The sequence below is a fragment of the Epinephelus moara genome, chromosome 24 (assembly GCF_006386435.1).
Source record: "Epinephelus moara isolate mb chromosome 24, YSFRI_EMoa_1.0, whole genome shotgun sequence".
NCBI classification, from domain to species: Eukaryota; Metazoa; Chordata; class Actinopteri; order Perciformes; family Serranidae; genus Epinephelus; species Epinephelus moara.
Window position 1 is genome coordinate 11,485,048 of NC_065529.1, and position 20,543 is coordinate 11,505,590.

Below are 20,543 nucleotides of genomic sequence, written 5' to 3' on the forward strand. Positions count from 1 at the left end.
CCTCCCACGTCACTGTTTACGTCACATGCTGAGCTACACGTTTTGTTACTTGCTCACGCCCCCCATTGCCCCGAAAAAGGCACATTCTGTATAAACAAAAGTAGGTAGGCGGCATTTTGCTGCACTCCCTGATTTTGTTTTTATACTGCCAATGCTGAAAAAAGACTGATTAGGCTTTCCTGCAAATTTGCTCAACTCCTGTTTAAAAAGGGCTCTTCTCAAGAACTTTCTTGAAGCCCCAGTACGAGAACAGAAGCCTCAGAGTTGCTTTACGAACGAGAACCTTTGTATCAGAAACCCTGACAGGCCTGAGTGTCTCTGTTCCTCCCAGGTGAAGGTGCTGTTCGCTGGGCAGGACATCGACAGAAGTCCCTTCATGGTGAACGTCTCCAAGGCGATGGGCGACCCAACCAGAGTTCAGGCCCGCGGGCCGGGGCTGCAGCCGACAGGAAACGTGGCCAACAAACCGACGTACTTTGACATTTACACTGCAGGTAATCCTCTAAAACTACATCTGCATGAAACACAGGTTGAAAATCGTACAAACTAAAAGACGAGATATTTTTCTCGTTAAATGTACAGACCTTTGTTTCTGCAGTATTTTCATCTGATCAAAACATTTAGACTTACATGTTACTGAAGATATTCGACCTCAGCGATGACTCAGTCTGTCTGATACTGATTTAGTGACCTTCAGTGTTTGAGAGTCTTGTTGTCCGTCTGTCTGTCCTACAGGGGCGGGTGCTGGAGATGTGGGCGTCATCATTGTGGATTCAAACGGTCGAAGGGATACAGTAGAGATTGTGTTGGAGAACAAAGGCGACAGTATTTTCCGCTGCACCTATGTTCCCGTCCTGGAGGGACCTCACACCGTCTACGTGACCTTTGCAGGGCAGCAGATTCCCAGAAGTCCTTTCACTGTCAGCATCTCAGAGGGTAGGTGTCTCACAGTCTGCTCTGACCCGACTCTGCTTTGACATTTTGTTCTTTAAAAGGTTTAAAGTTGTAAATTAATTTCCATGTAACATGAACATGGATCTGACGTGTATCTGATGCATGAGTTTGTGATCAGAGTGTCACATTGAAATCTGATGTCCAGACTGACGGATTAAAGAACAGGATGAGATCTGTTCAGCTCAGTCTGGGTCCAGGTCTGATGGGACAGTCGGTGCTTGCTGGGTTTCGTTGGCTGAAGCTGTGCACTCTCATGGTTTTGGGCTGTGGTGTTCGGTCTTCTCCTTGGTGCTCCACTGGTCTGCTGGCGGAGGTGTGGACTCAGTGGGAGTTGGACTGTTGGACAGACGGGGACAGAAAGAGGATGTTTGGATGGACTTGACTTGAGTCTTGCCTATCTTTAATGTGGGAGCTTGACTGATGGGACTTGGTTATGATGACATAACATGGGTCGTACTATTTTTATCCAGGATGTGACTGGTTCAACTTTGACCTGGACCTGGACCTGATGTCTTACAAACACAGATGTAGCCACTGTGACATCACCCAGTGGTTTGTAGACTCCTGTTTTGAAGCCTTGAATTTGGCCTTTTGTGCCGTTTGAAGCCAGAAATGACCATATTTGGACGAGAGGGTGGAGCTAATGTTAATGCTAGCTGCTAGCTTGGTTAGCAGGTTGCATTTACAGCTATGGTTAACTCTGATAATGCTAATTTTTGCTGAGGAAAAACAGGATTAAAATCATTAAAACAAAATGTACTCACTGGAAAAACCTTGGAGGGTCTTTTAGTGAACAAGGCTTTTTTTAGGTGACCAAAACGTTAAGCCTTAATAAAACGTAAACAGGTGTGTAATGTATAAATTCAGCCCTGTGCAGTCGACATGAATGTTGAAATGATCTCTACAGACCAAAACTGTTTTTGTACCAGGCTGTAAACATGTTTATTTTTACATGCTAACATGGAGGTCTGTGGGGACTGACTTGCTCTTGGAGGCAGCCTCTAGTGGACATTAGGGGAACTGCGGGTTTTGGCTTCATGTTTCAGGCGGCTTGGTTATGACTTGAAATTTGCTTCCTGACTTTGGACTTGACCCGGAACTCATCTGTCTAGACTTAAAACTTGGAAATCTTGAAACTTGAATTGGGACTTGGCTTGTGACTTATAAAGTTAGACTTTGACTCGATAATGTTAGACTTGCAGAACCTGACTTGTTCCCGTGTCCGCCTGCTGGTCTGGAGGTGTGGAGGTGTCTGTCCCCTCTCTGCCTGTCTGCACATGTATCATCACTGTTGTTCCCTCCTTCAGTTTCACAGAGCGTCCCTCCTCTCGGGTCTCCGGTGCAGGTTTTACCTCAGTCTGCACGCACCCCACCCTCAGACAAGACAAGGAGAGCCCCCCCTCCAACACCGCCCAAACCCAGGCGACCAAGTTAGTACAGGCCGGGTGGGGGTGGGGGTGTGACTGGAGCCTGCCTGCGCTCGCCTGGTTTCCTTCCACCTCAACTCAAAACCATCCCTGCCTCCGACCCTCCTGAAGAGGGTCCTCCCAGCTTTACAGCATGTGCAGCACTTGCTTCTTCTTCTTCTACAGAAACTGAGTGAATGTGGACGTGTGGAGTGAGTCCTCTCTGGATTAAAAGAAATGTTATCCTACACTTGTTTTTCATTTTCAAGAGAGCGACTGAAGCTCTGAATCGCTTTGTCGTAAAATACAAAACAACTCATAAAATACGTCCGATTAACAGTAGAAGATATTTATATGCTAAGCTACATAGCTAAGTGTGTCCTTTATAATTTGTCATTCCCTGTGACGACAGCTGTAAACTGTGGCTACAAACTAAACCAATTCAGTGTAGTCTGTGTTTAGAATATAACACGATATTTATACATCAGTTCGTACTCGTCATTTTAACCGTGTACGCCCTGCACAGTGCTGGGCTGTGAGCACAGGTCCCACGAGAGGACGTGGGGCCCTCATGGAGTCTGTTTCCTGGTGTTATACTGGGACCATTAAGTGGCCTCCCCAGTGTAGTGCTTAGAGCACTCATCGTCCATGTGGAAATTCGGGGGTTCGGGGTTCGAATCCTGCTGGGGTCGACGTCAGCAAAGGCATGCGGTCGCAAGAGGTTCCCACCGCTGAATCAAACGGGATTCGGCGGAATGAGGCTTCAGGATAAGAGAGTTACTCTGGAATCTGAGCTAAATCCTCAACAAGGGCACATCTCAAGCCCGTTGAAGACGGGAGGTTCCAGACGTAAAAACAGATTCATACTGTGACCACTTCATTTTTTTGAGCAGTGTCTTTAAACCAAACGTCTCACTCCACCTCAGTGAACCCTCCAGATATCTGAGGATGTATAGATTCATGATTTTTACACCATCCAGAGAGGCTTTTGATTGTGTGTGTGTGTGTGTGTGTGTGTGTGTGTGTGTGTGTGTGTGTGTGTGTGTGTGTTGAGTCACTTCATACCAACATCTGGAGGAAACATCAGCCAACTTCTGGCTGGTTTGGACGCCCATTTTTACAGTCTTTTGTTCTTCAAACCAGATTTTTATTTTGTTGGTAAAAAATATGCAAACCATAAATGTTTCGGTTAACGCTGTAATTATAATAACTACTAATGAGAATAACAACGATGAGAAAACTTCAGAAAAAATAACACTTTCAAACACACAGTGTGGCCCTGCCATGAATTTGATTTTTTTTTACACACACAGGCCTTCATCATCATCATCACCATTATTATCATGATTATTAGCAGCTTCACCTCTTCCTCTCCTCTTCATCATAACCATATAAATAACTCTGCTTTTCCAACCTTTTAATTTTGCATCTCGTCTGTTCAGACATAAAAACTGTTAGTGAAATATCTTTCTGTTTCTGGTTTTTAGTGTTTTACCTGCAGATAAAACAGCAGGTTGTTTTTTTCTACATGTTTGTTTTCCACCTGTTGAACCTGCGGCTCCTTCAGACTGATAATAACACTGTTTCTGTTTCATCCTCACCTCTGCTGCTTTTTCCTTTCAGCCTCAGCAAACTGCTTCTCTGATCAGCTGACTAACAGAGATCAACTCTGTGTGTGTGTGTGTGTGTGTGTGTGTATTCTTGGTTTTACTATATTTAGTTGAAGACTCGTGACGATTTGTGACGTTTGGTTATTTTTACATTGAGGGTTAGTTCAGGATTCTCTCAGATTAAATGAGAGGAGGTGTTGGACGTTCCCAGACAGGTTTAAGTTTAATCTGAGCCTTTGTTAAAAATTAATCCACACTGACTCTGATTTATGAATATTTATCAGGTGTTTTTAATCGTCTGTCACAGAGAGCAGACCGTTTGTGTGGCTGTAGCCAGGAGTCAACAACCCCGACTCTAAAACTTCATGTATTCATTATTCTCTTAAGATTTTATTCAGGCAGCTGTTCAGTTATTTATTTCTCCAGGTTTTCTCTGGAAATCAATTAAGTGCAAATCTATAAAATTAACTCAGATCTAACTAACTGTTGGATAACTTTAGCTCGCTTTGTCTTCATAAACTTTACTAAAAAAAATTAGCTGTTTTTTCCAACCCAATCCTCAGAAAAAAAAACTGGCATTGTAGAATTCTGAAAACTAAAGTTATGTTACATTTGTATGTTATTATGCAGGGAATATGTTGAATTTTAGATTTCTATATGTGTCAATAACACTGTGGTTGATTAGCTCTGTTTAGGCACAAAAAACACTTGGTTACACTTAGGAAAAGATCATGTTTTGAAATACCTGGTGTCCTCTCTGCAAGTGCAAGGATGTCTTGATGAAATACAGCTGCTAAAATAAGGTCACTAAAAAACACTGATGTTCAAGGGGCCAAAAAGCAGAGCACAAATTAGGAATATGTACCACAAATTATTATTTGTAATAAAATTAATAATTTAAGACCTCGATGTAGTATTTTGTGCTCATTATTTAATAATCAGAGAGCACAGATGAGTATTTTGTACGTATGAATTATTAGTTAGAGTATTTCTAACTTCCTCCTTCAGACTAACATCTAATCTGGATTAAAGTCGGAGTCATTGTGGACTGGACGGGTCCTCCTTCAGGGCTCAGTGTAGAACTACTCAGGAAGTAGAAGAACAGAATGTGTGTTTGTGTGAATGTTTCTGTTAGTTTTGTTATCATTTTAAAATCATCTCCCAGCCTCCCCAGTGACCCACGTCTTTGTCTGATTGGTCCTCACAGCCTGTAACCCGAACGCCTGCAGAGCGTCGGGCCGAGGTCTGCAGCCGAAGGGTCTGAGGGTGAAGGAAGTGGCTGATTTCAAAGTTTACACTAAAGGAGCCGGCAGCGGAGAGCTCAAAGTCACTGTGAAGGGACCAAGTAAGAAGCCATGAGACATCTTTACTTTAATTTGAAATGCACCTTTAATGTATATGATGAGCAATGCTAATATTCGATTTTGAATTCAGAGGGCTTGGAGGAGCCGGTGAAGGTTCTGGAGATGGAAAACGGGATATTCGAGTGTAATTATTACCCCATCATGATGGGAAAATACATCGTTACCATTACCTGGGGAGGACACAGCATCCCACGCAGGTGAGACAGTCAGCTGATCTTATTATTCTCCAGTTTTTATGCTGATGACATTTATCCAAACAGAAAACTGACAGAAACAAATCCAGGTCTTTGACTTTGATGTTAATGGTTTCATGTAACTACAGAATTATAGGGGACCAAGGATAGAACCCTGAGGTACTCCAGGGGTTTTACTCAGAACACAGTTACTTACAAACAATATGAAACTTACTGGACAGGTCACCAAACTATCACAGGACTGACACATAGAGACAGACAAAAAATCACCCAGAACACACTGGAGGGATTACATATCTCATCTGGCCTGGGAACACCTCAGGATCCTCCAGGAGGAGCTGGAAAGCATCGCTGAGTGGAGGGCATCTGGGATACTTTGCTCAGCCTGCTGCCCCCGAGACCTGGTTTTGGATAGGCGGCTGAAAATGGATGGATGGATTATTTTTGATAATTTTTTGATTAAAGTATAAAAAAAGTGCCCATCACATCTTCAGATGTTTTACTTTGTCCAACAAATAAGACAACAAAAAACAGAAAATCTTTCAGAAGCTGAACTGGTGAATTTTAGCTTGAAAAAACAGCAGAAAAATTAACTAATACACAACATAATTTAATTTTGGTAAACAATAATTAAAACAGTTTCAGCTGTACATTTATACATGATTTGTTTGTTTAAAGAATGTCTTCCAGCTACATTGTCGTGTTTGTTTGTGCATTTTCAGTCCGTTCGAGGTCCAGGTGAGTGAGGAGGCGGGGCCTCAGAAGGTGAGGGCCTGGGGTCCTGGTCTGGAGACGGGTATGGTGGGGAAGAGCGCTGACTTTGTGGTGGAGGCCATCGGCACGGAGGTGGGAACACTCGGTATGTCACAACAACACGAAGGACAAATCAGAGCACTCACCTGCTGCTCAGAATGATTGACAGGAGGTTGGGGGAGGGGCTAAAAGAGGGCGGCTGCTGGTCTGAAGCTTTGGTCCGCAGAGACTAACGGTATCTCAACAACTGGTGGTCAGATTGCCTTTAAATTTACCGTAATTGTTCGTGGTACTCAGAGGATGAATCAAAATGATTTTGGTGACTTTATAAACTTTATATCTTTAGTTCCATGCTGGATATTCATATATACTGTATTTAAATAAAGATTGTTTATCATCAGTATATATGATGTGTAATGTGATGTTTGATGACTGTCTGCAGGTTTCTCCATCGAGGGTCCGTCTCAGGCGAAGATCGAGTGCGATGATAAAGGTGACGGGTCATGTGACGTTCGATATTGGCCGACTGAACCCGGCGACTACGCTGTGCACGTGATCTGTGACGACGAGGACATTAAGGACAGCCCCTTCATGGCTCACATCCTTCCTGCTGCCAACGACGTCTTCCCAGAAAACGTGAGACCAGAACCTGACTGATTCTAAAACTGTTTCACAGACGTTTGATTGTTTAACGTGACGTGTTGATAATTCTCCTCAGGTGAAATGTTACGGTCCGGGTCTGGAGCCGCTCGGCTGCATCGTCAACAAACCTGCTGAGTTCACCATCGATACCCACGGAGCCGGCAGAGGAGAGCTGAAGCTCTACGCTCAGGTGACGTTTAAGAATGAAATAACACTCTTTCGTCTTTAATGATGACATGGTGATTGGATATTAATGAGCTGTGTGTTTGTGCCGTCAGGACGCGGAGGGTTTCCCCATCGACATCCAGATCACAGATAACGGAGACAGCACCTTCTTCTGTGTTTACATTCCCACAAAACCTATCAAACACACCATCATCGTCACCTGGGGCGAAGTCAACGTTCCCAACAGCCCCTTCAGGGTAAGCAACAACACAGTCACACTGTCAGGAGGCGGAGCGGATCGTTCACCGATCACAAGGTCAGCGGTTCGATCCCCAGCTTCTCCTGTGTCCCGTCCACAATATCGATGCAGCCGTTTTCCATTTATTCAGATCAAACCAGAAATTTGTAGTTAGTATGATCAGTAAAAAATAAGTCGCTTAAAATATCTAATCACGATTAATCACAAATTAATCAGACATTTTTTATCTGTTCTACATGGACCTTAAAGGGATATTCTTCAAGTTTTAATACTCTTATCAACATGGGAGGGGGCTAATATACTTCAACACAATGAAGTGTCCAACTTTACATTTGTAAAGGTAAACTAAACATCCCGTTTATTTAAGCAGCTCGATATACTCCAGCAGTAACTTTCGCCATGCGTAACGTTACTGCTGCATCGCTTTCTGATTTCCCAAACCATAGGGTAGGCTGAGGGTCATACAACGTACGTGCATTAATTGCACGTCAAAAAAAATTGTTCCATTTAAAGGAATTCATGTTAACTCGATGTTAACACATTAACTTTGACAGCCCCGGTAAAAATGCCACAACATTCGTTCTGATTGGTCCAAAGTCTTAAAATCTGGTATAAACACACTTTGGGAAAGTAACAGTATAACATTTTTAATTTTAATATTCAACTTGTTACGAGAGAAAAAAACAAAATCTTATTCACTGACAAATTCATTTATTATTACAGGATCCCCATTAGTTGTTACTGCAGTAACAAGTACTCTTTCTGGGGTCCACACAAAACAAGACAAGACATTAAATTATCACATCATAAAATTTAAAGCCATATTCAGCTGAAAACTCTGCTATTTTTTATTGTTTAAAGGACACAATTTCAGAGATGCACATAGCTGTGTGGAAATGAAAGGTTATGAGGTTTATTTGGCCACGTGGAACAGAATTAAAGTAGACCGAGGAAAGAGCCCTGAGGTACATCATAGACTTTCATTTGTATCAATGGATGTAGAAAGACATGTAAAACAAATATTTTCACAGAAGAAGAATAATAGAAACAAAAAGACAAATACAAGGCCGAGGAGCGTTAAAAATAATAGATTAAAATGGACAAATAAGTGAGAAAAGAGATTTTCAAAAAAAACCAGCAATTACACAGGATTGTTGGAGTTTATAACTGTATTCTTACTTGTTTTCTTTGTAACTTTGTATGATGTGATCCAGGTGACGATAGGAGAAGGCAGCCATCCAGAGAACGTGAAGGTTTACGGTCCAGGTGTGGAGAAGACGGGACTGAAGGCCAACGAGCCAACGTACTTCACTGTGGACTGCAGCGAGGCTGGACAGGGTGGGACACAGCTCTAATCCAACATCATTCCTGTTTCATGTCTTTTATCCTGTTATTGTGACCAAACAGTGGAATAACATCCATCACATGATGTCCTGCAGCCCAAAAAGACTCACCCAAAGACTTAGACCCAGTTCAGACCAAAGATTGGCGACGAAATGAGTTGAAACAGACGACTACGTGCAATGCGCCGTTCTGCGACATTGTAAAAAGCTGGCGGTTGACAGGAAGTGATCATGATGCATCGGTGCATCATCTAGGGTCAACAACTCTCTGTGCTTCTGATCTGTAACGTTGACAGGAAGTGACCACCATGAGATGGCGTATCATCTCTAGTCAACAACTCTCTGTGCTTCCGTTCTGATTTGCAGCTTTTCAGACTTATTTTGTGGCTGAATATAATTTGTAGCTTCTTAAAATCTGAATGAGGATAGTGATAGTGAGCTCGGATAGCTGATTGGCTGCTGAAACAGGTGTCATGCTTTAAAACCAGCCGCCGGCCTTTTGACCAGATGAGTGTCAGGTGACACCATCAGCCGGCTTGAGTTGAGCTCAGACCGCTGACACTTTTCTCTGCAACATTCTAAAACAGTTTCGTCTCGTCAGTCTTTGGTCTGAACCGGGTTTTACAGGGCGAAAGAGACGTCTATAAATCAGTGGGTAAATTTTTTTGATCATCACAACTTCCTCAGGTTGACTAATTACACTATCAGAATTTGATCCAATAACATTTTGAAGCAGCATGAGCAACTTTCAAAGGAATGAATGGAGCTCCACCTCCCAGCACTGTATCCAGTTTGCTTTATACATCCATGGGTTATCCATTTGGAAGCTTCAGTCCAGGCGGCCATGTTCTTCAGCGGTCCCACTCGACTCCTTGATGTCACGTTACTTTAATGTTGTTGTTGTTTCTTCTTGTGTTTCTAAAAGCTGCTGAAGTCTGATATGAATAAAGTTAATTCTGACTGTTGTTACCTGCAGGTGACGTCAGCATTGGGATCAAGTGTGCCCCAGGTGTGGTCGGTCCTGCAGAGGCTGACATCGACTTTGACATCATCAAGAACGACAACGACACGTTCACAGTGAAGTACATGCCTCCAGGCGCCGGTCAGTACACCATCATGGTGCTGTTTGCCGATCAGGTGAGAGCAGAGACAGGAAGTCTGCTTCTTCTCACGTTTCCTGTTCAAACGATAAACACACCTCTCACCTTTAATGTTGCAACAGGAAATACCCATCAGCCCCTTCAGAATAAAGGTGGATCCTTCCCATGATGCAGCTAAAGTCCGAGCAGAAGGACCTGGACTCCACAAGACAGGTGAGCTGACCTCAGGTGCAGCTCTGCAGGATCATGTCATCATGTTTCTGTCCTGCAGAGAGCGAGTCACCTCTGCTCTCCAAACACTTTATTATTTGCAGCAGTGTCGTTCATCACTTTGTGCTCTGGAGTTACTTCATTAATGATTCAAATGATTCAAACAAACCACAGAAATGATGTAACCGGTGTTTGTGAATTATTTAGTTTGTGCTCTTTATTTTGGTCCATAAACGTTTTGACATGTCCTCTGGAAACACTTATTCTGAGGGTACTAATGTAGGAATTTGTGCTTTTGAGTCAGTTGATTATTTCCAGCTGGAGTATTCAGATCCTTTACTGACAGCCATATGCAGATGATTTGTATTTATATATTTCATTTCCGCGTGCAGGAGTCGAGGTGGGGAAACCGACTCACTTCACCATTTACACAAAGGGAGCCGGTAAAGCCCAGCCTGAGGTTCATTTCACCGCAGCAGCTAAAGGCGAAGCCGTCAGAGACTTCGAGATCATCGACAACCACGACTACTCCTACACCGTCCGCTACACCGCCGTCCAGCAGGTGACACAGCGCCCTGATTTATGTCACGTATGAGGAGTGAGCTGAACCTGAGTTAACTCTGTGTCTCTCTCAGGGGAGCATGACCATCACCGTGTGTCACGGAGGAGACCCCATCCCTAAAAGTCCCTTCAACATCGGCGTGGCCCCCCCGCTGGACCTCAACAAGGTCAAAGTTCAGGGTTTGAACAACAGTGAGTATGTCTGAGTCTGCACTCAGGAAATGAGAAACATTCATCAAACAGGAAGTGGAGTTCAGGTTCAGTTCAGAGTGACGACATCTTGTGATTGATTCTGTGTTCAAGGTCACAAGTTAAACATGTCACTGTCAGTGACATCATACGTGTGGTATTTTGTGTCTTTAATTACGTAGAGAGTTTAATTTGATAGTGACAGAAGAGAAGTCATGAAGAGATGCAGCGAAGGTTCCTGACTGAACCTGAATTATTTTAGTTTTGATTTGGTGCAGCCAAAGTTTCCCCACAGAGTTTTTTTAATGACACTTTCACACGGAGCACAAATTAGTTTTTTGGGTGATGATTGAATGTAAATTACTGAAGGATAAATGTATTTCTATATTTCATTTGCTCCAGTCTTCCATCTCGCACCTCTCATAGGACAGATTTAGGCATCACAAGAAACAACAGACCAGAACAACAGATATAACTCACCTCTCACTGTAGCCTATAAAAACCACTCATGAATGTTTGAATTTTAGACTCAATAAGTCATAAAAATGGGAACATTAATATTTCCAAACGCCATTTGAGGTCCAGAATATTGTACTGTCCTCTACTGTCCTGGTTCTCTTACCAGTGTTACCAGCGGTGCCACACCTCTCAACACTGGAAGCTGGTCCGAAAAATTCATCTGTCTCCTTAAAGTGATAGTGCACCCAAAAATGTAAATTCAGCCATTATCTACTCACCCATATGCCGAGGGAGGCTCAGGTGAAGTTTTAGAGTCCTCACATCACTTGCAGAGATCCAAGGGGAGAGGAGGTAGCAACACAACTCCACCTAATGGAGGCTGACGGCGCCCCAGATTCAAACGTCCAAAAACACATAATTGAAACCACAAAATATCTCCATACTGCTCGTCCATAGTGATCCAAGTGTCCTGAAGCCCCGACATAAAAAGTTGTTTGGAAAAACGTCGCGTGAGCGCGGTGCCCAGAGAGGCAGTCAGAGCTACAGGCTACAATGAGGCTAAAAACAGAGTTCAAATGACGTTTTTCCAAACAACTTTTTCAAAGTGTTTGTTGTTGTAATACTCATATCAGCCGCTAGAGGCTGAAGTGCACCACGATCATGTGTGTGTTATGTGTTAGCAAGTTATTATAACATTACTGTTATGTCTTTTGGCTAGAAATGTCTATTTATCAATCTGTACCTGTATATACTGCTTCTGTATGTATTTAGATGAGGGGTTATAGTCCCTCCTACTTCAGCCCTTGTGGCCATAATGAGTATTACAACAAACAACCTGTTTTATAGATAGAAAAAAAAATAAGGAGCTTCCTCACTTGCCTCTCAGAGCTTCCGTAACATTCTGACAAAAATCCTACAAAAACCCGTTGGTGCTGAAAACATCACTAAGCTCTAACTGAATATCATGTATCTGTGTTTGCAATCGAAGAGGTGGATGTTGGGAAGGACGAGGAGTTCACCGTCTCTACTCGAGATGCAGGAGGTCAGGGCAAACTTGATGTCAAGATCACCTCCCCGTCCCGTCGACCAATCCCCTGCAAGCTGGAGACAGGCACAGCCAATGAGGTGCACACAGTGAAGTACATTCCCCCCGAGGAGGGACAGTACAGAGTGGACATCAACTACGACGGAAACCCTGTACCAGGAAGTCCGTTCACTGTGGAGGGCGTCATGCCACCCGACCCTTCAAAGGTCAGTTAAAGACCATCTTTCAAGATTCACTCAGAATTAAGTATGTTTCATAAGTTTCACTTAAGTAAAGGCCTTCGGAATTATACTTAAACTGAGCAGCTTTACCCTTAAAACCTCCAGCAAACTCATTAAAATCTTTATTTATAGTATACCTTTCTTGATCCAACTAAATCATTCTTGGTCCCAGTATACCTTTCTTGATCCAACTAAACCTTTCTTGGTCCCAGTATACCTTTCTTGGTATACCTTTCTTGATCCAACTAAACCTTTCTTGGTCCCAGTATACCTTTCTTGATCCAACTAAACCTTTCTTGGTCCCAGTATACCTTTCTTGAACCAATTAAACCTTTCCTGGTCCCAGTAGATCTTCTTGGTCCCAGTAAACCTTTCTAGGTCTTAGGACACCTTTTTTGGTTCAGCTAAACCTTTCCTGCTCTCAGTAAACTTCTATTGCTCGGTTTAACCCTTTTTGGTTATTAACAAGAGTCACTGGGTCTATGACGTCAACAATCACTCCATGCTGGTTTAGCTTCTGAGATTGTATGTGAACTCCTTCAACGTGTCCTTGTGTCTCACCTCTCTTGCCTTTTTACCGTCCAGGTCCGAGCCTATGGTCCAGGTCTTCAGGGTGGTGTTGTGGGTAAACCAGCCCCCTTTGCCATTGACACAAAGGGAGCCGGTACTGGTGGTCTGGGCCTGACGGTGGAGGGACCCTGTGAGGCCAAGATCGAATGCCAGGACAATGGTGACGGATCCTGCTCCGTGTCCTACCTGCCCACCGAGCCCGGCGAGTACGCCATCAACATCCTGTTTGCAGACCAGCACATCCCTGGGTCCCCCTTCAAGGCTGTGGTCCAGTCGGTGTTTGACCCCAGCAAGGTGACGGCCAGTGGGCCCGGCCTGGAGCGAGGGAAAGTCAACGAGGATGGATCCTTCACGGTGGACTGCTCTAAAGCCGGAGAGGCCGAACTCACCATCGAGATCATCTCAGACTCTGGAGCCAAAGCTGAAGTTCACATCCAAAACAACAGTGACGGAACCTACTCCATCACCTACATCCCAAAGTTCCACGGCATGTACACCATCACCATCAAGTACGGAGGACACACAGTGCCCAAGTTCCCCACCCGACTACAGGTGGACCCAGCTGTCGACACCAGCGGGGTGAAGGTGCACGGACCAGGAGTGGAACCCAGAGGTGAGGACTGGAAGATGTTTTCTAACCAGTAACAAGGTGGTTTATATAATTGAACATCAACACATACAACAAATCAAAGAGACAAAGAGACAAAGAAATGAGAACATTAATATTCTGTCCCTGTGTGCTTGTTTCGTCTCTGCAGGCGTCCTGAGAGAAGTGACCACACATTTCATCGTGGACGCCCGGGCACACTACAAGAGCGGCGGCAGCCGAATCAAAGCCTGCATCTCCAACCCATCAGGCGCCAACACAGACGCCTACATCACCGACAAGGGAGACGGGACCTACAGAGTGGAGTACACGCCGTACGAGGACGGTGAGACGCTAAACTTTTCTGTGTGTTGTTGTGTTTGAGCTGAACAGTTTTCAGTGAACTGAGCTGATCGTCAGGAACAGAGTCTCAGGCCGCAGGAGGTCTGCTGCTGTTTTATGGAGGTTGTTTTTCCACAACAACATTATAACGTTGAAATGAAAGTGGTCTGTGGTTTCATAAAGCTTCTGTTTGTCCCTCGGCCACAGTAAAGAGAAGGAGGCAAGCGAAGCATCTGTGGCTTCAACAATGAAACTCTCAAAATATTTCATCATGTTTACGACTCTTAATGTGGTCACATGACTCCAGCTCCTGATGCTGTTTGTTACAGACTGCACATGTAAACAACACGGAGCTGCACCGTCAGAATCAAAACAAAAACATGTTGGAATTTAAATTTAAAGCCTGGTTTAAATCCCAGACACATTCCTGCCCAGGTTAGTGTTTGTTTCCATCAGTGATCCTTTAGTTTTAATGATGCTAACATGAGAGGTCACGTGGACAGCTCTGTGCTCCTACAGCCGTCCTGACCTGACAGTGGAGGATACAGTAATGTGACAGCGACAGACGTGTGACGGTATAGAACTGTACATGAGGTGAGATTAACGAAGCAGTGAGGTCTCTAACTGAGGTGGAGCAGAGTGTGAGGGTGGAGGGAAGGGCGGCTGGTATTAATAGCTGCAGTCTCTGCTGGCAGCAGATGGTTTTCCACTGATAGTAATGTGTGACATGTTGGAGCCCGGTGCATTGTGGGACAGAAATACTCTTCCCTGTGGAGGCTTCAGTCAGACTGGGATTTTCATCTCTTGTCTCTCTTAAACACTCAGACGTGCACTTCTAGGTTTGTAGCTGACAGTTGTTGGTTTAAAATATCAGACTAATATTCAGAGTTCCTCTATAGCTCCACCATCAGCTGAGAACTGGGGTTACGTTCGGTGACTCCCAGTGTCAGTGGGAGGAACTGTTCAGATTTAAAAGTAGGTGTTGTAGTGTGTGTGTGTGTGTGTGTGTGTGTGTGTGTGTGTGTGTGTGTGTGTTTAGTTAGGTCTCCCTTCATGAATAAAGCATCAAACAAGACATTTAAGGAGTTTTTTAATTTTTTAATGAGAATGAAGCTTTTGCTGTTTTTGTGTTGCTATGTGCCTGGCATTTTGGCCGGAGCGCTCTGAGCTCCTCGAGTTGAAAAAACTTCAACTCAAAGCGGAAATACGCTCCACGCCATCTCTTCTTTAGTCATCTTTGTTCCCATCGTCCAATTGTACGATCTGAGAGGTGGGCCCCTGAGTCATCCTAAAATATGGAGGAGAAGCTCCTGGACCAACTGGTGGTACTCCCCACGATCCAGCCTCTTCTTTAGGGTCTCATGTACCCACACAGATCTCTGTTTATCTGACCCTGTGTGTGTGTTTGTCAGGTAAACGGTCAGGTGCTGAATGTTCCACATTAAACTGGTGTGTCCGTCTGCAGGTTTGCATCTGATTGAGGTCTTGTTTGATGACGTCTCGGTACCTAAGAGTCCCTTCAGGGTGTCGGTGACGGAGGGCTGTGATCCCAGTCGAGTCCGAGCCTACGGTCCAGGTCTGGAGGAGGGACTGGTGAACAAACCGAACCGCTTCACCGTCGAGACCAGGTGAGTCGTTCTTAACCAATCAAACAAATCTGAATGTTTCAGACTGATTTATCTCTAATATCTCTGACCTCCTTCTTGTTCCTGCTCTCCCCGGTCGCTCCCTCAGAGGTGCTGGCACCGGAGGTCTCGGCCTGGCCATCGAGGGTCCATCTGAGGCCAAGATGTCGTGTAAGGACAACAAAGATGGCAGCTGCAGTGTGGAGTACATCCCCTTCACTCCTGGAGAGTATGATGTCAACATCACCTTTGGAGGCCTTCCTATCCCAGGTGATGGATCCAACCCGTCCAGACTTTATAGATTCGTCACATAGTTCAGGTTCAGCCGTGACTAATGTCCAGCCTCCTGTTTATCTTTCAGGGAGTCCATTTCGGGTCCCAGTGCGAGAGCTGGTGGATCCCAGTAAGGTGAAGTGCTCAGGTCCCGGACTGGGAAGTGGAGTGCGAGCACACGTCCCTCAGACGTTCACTGTGGACAGCAGTAAGGCTGGTGTGGCCCCACTGGAGGTCCAGCTGTATGGACCCACAGGTGAGACGACCCTGATCTGTTCTGTTAGACCTGTGAGTGTCTTCAGGGTTTGTCTATCACAGCTGCTTTCACACTGGCAGCTCAGTCTGCAGCCCTCAGAGGTCACTGGAATATTTGGTTACTTATTCCAAAATGGGTCCGGATGTGTTTTACCATTTACGTCCGCCCCTAATTCAGAGTCAGCCAAGTCAAAAACATGCACAGTTTGCTGCAGCTGTTTCTTGTGAAGGTGGTCTACCTTCGCTAATCTAGAACCGTCTAATCATAAAGAATTAATGCATCTTTATGAAACAAAAAAACCTGTGCAAAGGCAACTCATTATCTCAACGTCCTCAAATGCGGTTGAGACTGATACCTGCCCTCTCTGATGACTTGTGTCCTGGGATCCTCTCTCGTCGCAGATGTTTGTGACCTGCAGGTTGTGCCACTTTTCTTCGCTACTTCTTGGTCAAACTTTGACAGATTTGAAAAAATGCAGAAAATTGAACCGGCTTTGAAAACCTTAACGAAGGACGAAAGGTTTGCGGTCAGTTTAAGTTAACATAAAATCTGGACCTTGTGTGCAAAGTTCTTAAAAGTCCAAAACTGTGAAACTTTGCTCTTCAGGCGTGGCCGAGCCGATCAGCATTACCGACAACGGCGACGGTACTCACACAGTCAACTACACTCCTGCCAATGACGGCCCGTACACGGTGTGTGTGAAGTACGCCGACCAGGAGGTCCCTCGCAGGTCAGTACCCAACAGACACTTATCTAAAGGAGTCTCCATCGTCGTGGTTCAGGTCTCACCTTCCAAACTGTCTCCTCTCAGTCCGTTTAAGATCAAGACGTTACCAGCTCACGACGCCAGTAAGGTCCGAGCCAGTGGTCCAGGTCTGAACGCATCCGGAGTTCCGGCCAGTCTGCCGGTGGAGTTCACCATCGATGCCAGAGACGCCGGCGAGGGACTGCTCACTGTTCAGATCCTGGTGAGTCACAGAGTCCTGACTCTGACTGAAGCAGCTCAGGACTCGGCCTGTATCATGTCTGTGATGTCTTCATTCATCTGCATCTTGAAAGCTGCAGTTACGAGATGAGCCAACTCAAATTCAAAGGTCAAATATGAATTCTGATTTTGTAAATAAGCCAAATAACAAATCTGTAACCAGGGGCTTAAATTATACCTCTTGTAGTTTGCTGATAACAAACCATCCAGTTTAGTGAGATACATTTGCAGGCTGGTAGCAGCATGTTTGAAGCTCGCATGTCTCTGGTTAGCCTCAGTGTGTAGCCAGCCAGTCCCACAAGTAGTCACTACATCACCCAGCCCTATTAAAGGGATAGTTATTCGGCCACGCAGCGTTCTCTACACAAACCTGAGAGGGATATCAAAATGTTATTTTGTGCCTGCTGTCCAGAAACAGGTCGTATCATCTGTTTGTGATCTCACAGATTTTTATTAAACTGCCCAGAAAGATCAAATGTTTTAAAACCAGCATCTGCACAGACCGTACGGCTTCCCTGTGAGTCTGTGGAAATGTTGAATTTAAACATTCTTTAATTTAAACATCTCTCTAGACCGACAGAAGAAAGTGTCGCCATTGTACGTTTCTGCAAACCACAAATATGTGACATTTGTACGTTTCATACGCATCATATCAACGTTTCTAAAGTGACGTAGTATCTGAGCTGACTGTCATCAAGAGGTGGAGGGGACGGTGGATGGTGTGACCCTTCGGAGAGACACCTGCCGAGCTGCAGACACTGTTCAACACCAACAACTAAACTGGCTGTGTTTTAGCGAGTCATTGCTGTGTGTCCTGATGATTTTCAGCCACTAAGCTTTGGTGTTTCTTTGGACCTGTCACTGTTTTTCTTGCCAGGATAGTGTCACTAAAAGCAGTTGGTTTTAGATAAGTCATCACTGTGTTTACTGCAACTTTCCAGCTCCCAAACTTTGTGTTTTTGGGAGATGAGTTGCTGTTTTTCTTGCCAGTATAGTGCCACAAAAAGCGGTTGGTTTTAAGTGAGTCATTGCTGTGTTTCCTGCAGCTTTTAAACCCTCCCAAACTCTTGTGTTTTTTGTGTTCAGCGTGGATGGTGCCATTAGAAGCCGTTGGTTTTAAACATATCATCACTGTGTTTCCTGCAGCTTTTCAGACCCCAAACATTGGTGGGTTTTTTGGGACCTGTCGCTGTTATGTCGCTGTATGATGCCACAAAAAGCGATTTTTGTTTGTTTTGTTTTTATTTTAGCGTTTTAAGCGAGTCATTTCTGTGTTTCCTGACGCTTTTTAGACCCCAAACTTTGGTGTTTCTTTGGGACCCATAGCTGTGTTTCTTGCTGGGTTAGTGCCACAAAACGTCATCTTCCTTCCATTTATAAACCAAACACACAGCGTGACAAACAAATCTTTGTAAAGTTTAAATGTACCTGCGACATAATGACGTACAAATGTAACAATTCTTTAGTTTGCAGAAATGACATAATTTATTCTGCCGACTGGGTTTGAAAACAACATTTTGATTTTTCCTGATTGTCGATAAAGCTTTGTGCTGAATCAGAGTAATGGGGCTGAACATCATCATCATCATCATCATCATCACTTCAGGCTTCAGATCCATCAGGTCAGACTGGATGTGTAATCAGACACAGATCATAGAGATGTATCTTCCTCCTGGACCCTGGTCTTCATCTGCTCCTGTCTGAACTGTTGTTGTCTTACTGACTCTTTTAACCCCTGATTCAACCTCTCCGTGTCACTTCCTGTTTCCCCCGGCGGGGGCTTGTCGCTGCTGCTGCTGCAGGGTCCTGATGGGTGCAGGCGCGAGGCCTCAGTGTTTGTGGAGGACTGGGGCAGGAGGGTGTGGGAGACACATATAGTAAAGAAAACCATCCCCTTCAGTATTCATAAGAGAGGCTGTGTAAGGCCTGCACTCTCTCCTCCGTCACCTCCCCCCCTCCATCACCTCATGTCTCCCCTCCTCCCCTCCTCCCTGACTCCTCGTCTCCTCGTTCACTTTAAATCTTCCTTTTAATCAGTTTAAGAGGAAATCATCCAGATGTGTTCAGACCAGATGAAAGCTAATATTTGCCTGTGTGAAAACAGTCGCTGGCGAGCCAGCTGTGCTAACGTGCTAACTAAGGCAGCTAACGCTAATATTTGTGCTAACTTGGTTTGTAGTAAACGGGGTTCGCACGAGGTGCCTGAGGTGCTTCATGTTTGAATAAAAAAAAAATCATGTACTGGAGTTCCTTGAAAAGAGTCCCTTTTTTATAAAGTGCTGAAAAAGTCCTTGAAAATCAAATAAAACACAGAACGATGTTTTGTTCAAGTCAGTGTCATTAAAGTCTTCAGAACTCCGTCAGCTTTTTCTTTTTATACCTCCATGCTGGAGAGAGCCGTAGCCAGAGGCGTTATGTTTTCAGGTCGTCCGTCCATACGATATCTCAAGAACACCCCAAAGGAATTTCTTTGAATTTGGCACAAACGTGGACTGAAGAATAAACTGATTAGAATTTTGTGGTTGAGGGTCAGTGTGACCTTGCATTTGCCTCATTCTCATGAATGTGAAATCTCAAGAACACCTTTAGGGATTTCCTCAGATTGGACTGAATTTAGATTTTGGTGGTCAAAGGTCAGTGTGACCTCACAAACATGTTTTTGGCCATAACTAAAGAATTCAAACACTGATTCTGACCAAACTTGACCCAAATGTCTAACAGGATAAAATAATGAAGGTGAAAAGGTCAAAGGTCAACTTGACTGTGACATCATCATGTTTTAACGTCATATCTCAGGAACAGAAGGGGAGACATTTGGTCAGATACTGAATTGGTGACTCTAATCTTGAAACTGTGCTGATTGTATAGATCTTCTGTGTGTGAAGCATCCATGTTTTCACTGACATGGATGCAGACTGTCAGAGACACTGGACTGGTGGGCGGAGTCATACAACCACAGGGTGGACTGGTGGGCGGAGTCATAAAACCACAGGGTGGACTGGTGGGCGGAGTCATACAAACACAGGGGGATTGTAGTTTTAAATTCTGACGAGTCACCGGGGTGCACTCTCCTGCCCGACATCATAGTTTATTTTTGCGTCGTTCAAACCCTGGCGAAACCAGAAGGCCGATGTTAACACGGCAAAACTTGACTCGGTTTGTGATCCCACTGTGTAAAAACTTCGCTTCATGTTGGGTCTGAATGCGTTCAGAGACCAGTGAGGAACCTGCCGTCGTGCTCTTGAAAGCTGGCACAGAAAAGGCACATGAGTGGCACCCACACCTGACCTCGAGTTCTCCAGGCGGTTAAAGACGCAGCATGTGTACAACATCTTGTGCAGCAGTAGAGCAGAATCCCTTCAGTCAGTCAGCTGATGATCAAACATCCAGTATTTAAACTGAAATGTTTTGAAGTTCTTTATACACAGAGA

General features: G+C 44.5%; 1 protein-coding gene across 6 annotated transcripts in view; it reads left to right on the forward strand.

Moving 5' to 3' along the window:
- LOC126386069 (filamin-C-like) overlaps positions 1–20,543 on the forward strand; it is a 218,438-nt gene that overhangs the window by 30,787 nt on the left and 167,108 nt on the right. For 4 of the 6 annotated variants that reach the window (XR_007569462.1, XM_050038175.1, XM_050038171.1 and 1 more), the window contains exons 7-28: positions 332–494; positions 736–936; positions 2,262–2,384; positions 5,178–5,315; positions 5,405–5,531; positions 6,251–6,387; positions 6,724–6,917; positions 7,000–7,113; positions 7,202–7,345; positions 8,562–8,685; positions 9,667–9,827; positions 9,913–10,003; positions 10,393–10,562; positions 10,636–10,753; positions 12,198–12,460; positions 13,061–13,658; positions 13,804–13,977; positions 15,439–15,601; positions 15,708–15,868; positions 15,960–16,127; positions 16,734–16,857; positions 16,939–17,095. Coding sequence is in view for 5 of the 6 variants with exons in the window: in XM_050038175.1 (XP_049894132.1) it covers positions 332–494; positions 736–936; positions 2,262–2,384; positions 5,178–5,315; positions 5,405–5,531; positions 6,251–6,387; positions 6,724–6,917; positions 7,000–7,113; positions 7,202–7,345; positions 8,562–8,685; positions 9,667–9,827; positions 9,913–10,003; positions 10,393–10,562; positions 10,636–10,753; positions 12,198–12,460; positions 13,061–13,658; positions 13,804–13,977; positions 15,439–15,601; positions 15,708–15,868; positions 15,960–16,127; positions 16,734–16,857; positions 16,939–17,095 (3,813 nt within the window). In the remaining variant the exon portion in view is untranslated. The remainder of the gene's footprint in view (positions 1–331; positions 495–735; positions 937–2,261; positions 2,385–5,177; positions 5,316–5,404; positions 5,532–6,250; positions 6,388–6,723; positions 6,918–6,999; positions 7,114–7,201; positions 7,346–8,561; positions 8,686–9,666; positions 9,828–9,912; positions 10,004–10,392; positions 10,563–10,635; positions 10,754–12,197; positions 12,461–13,060; positions 13,659–13,803; positions 13,978–15,438; positions 15,602–15,707; positions 15,869–15,959; positions 16,128–16,733; positions 16,858–16,938; positions 17,096–20,543) is intronic. The other 2 variants (XM_050038173.1, XM_050038174.1) reach the window with 1 other exon arrangement.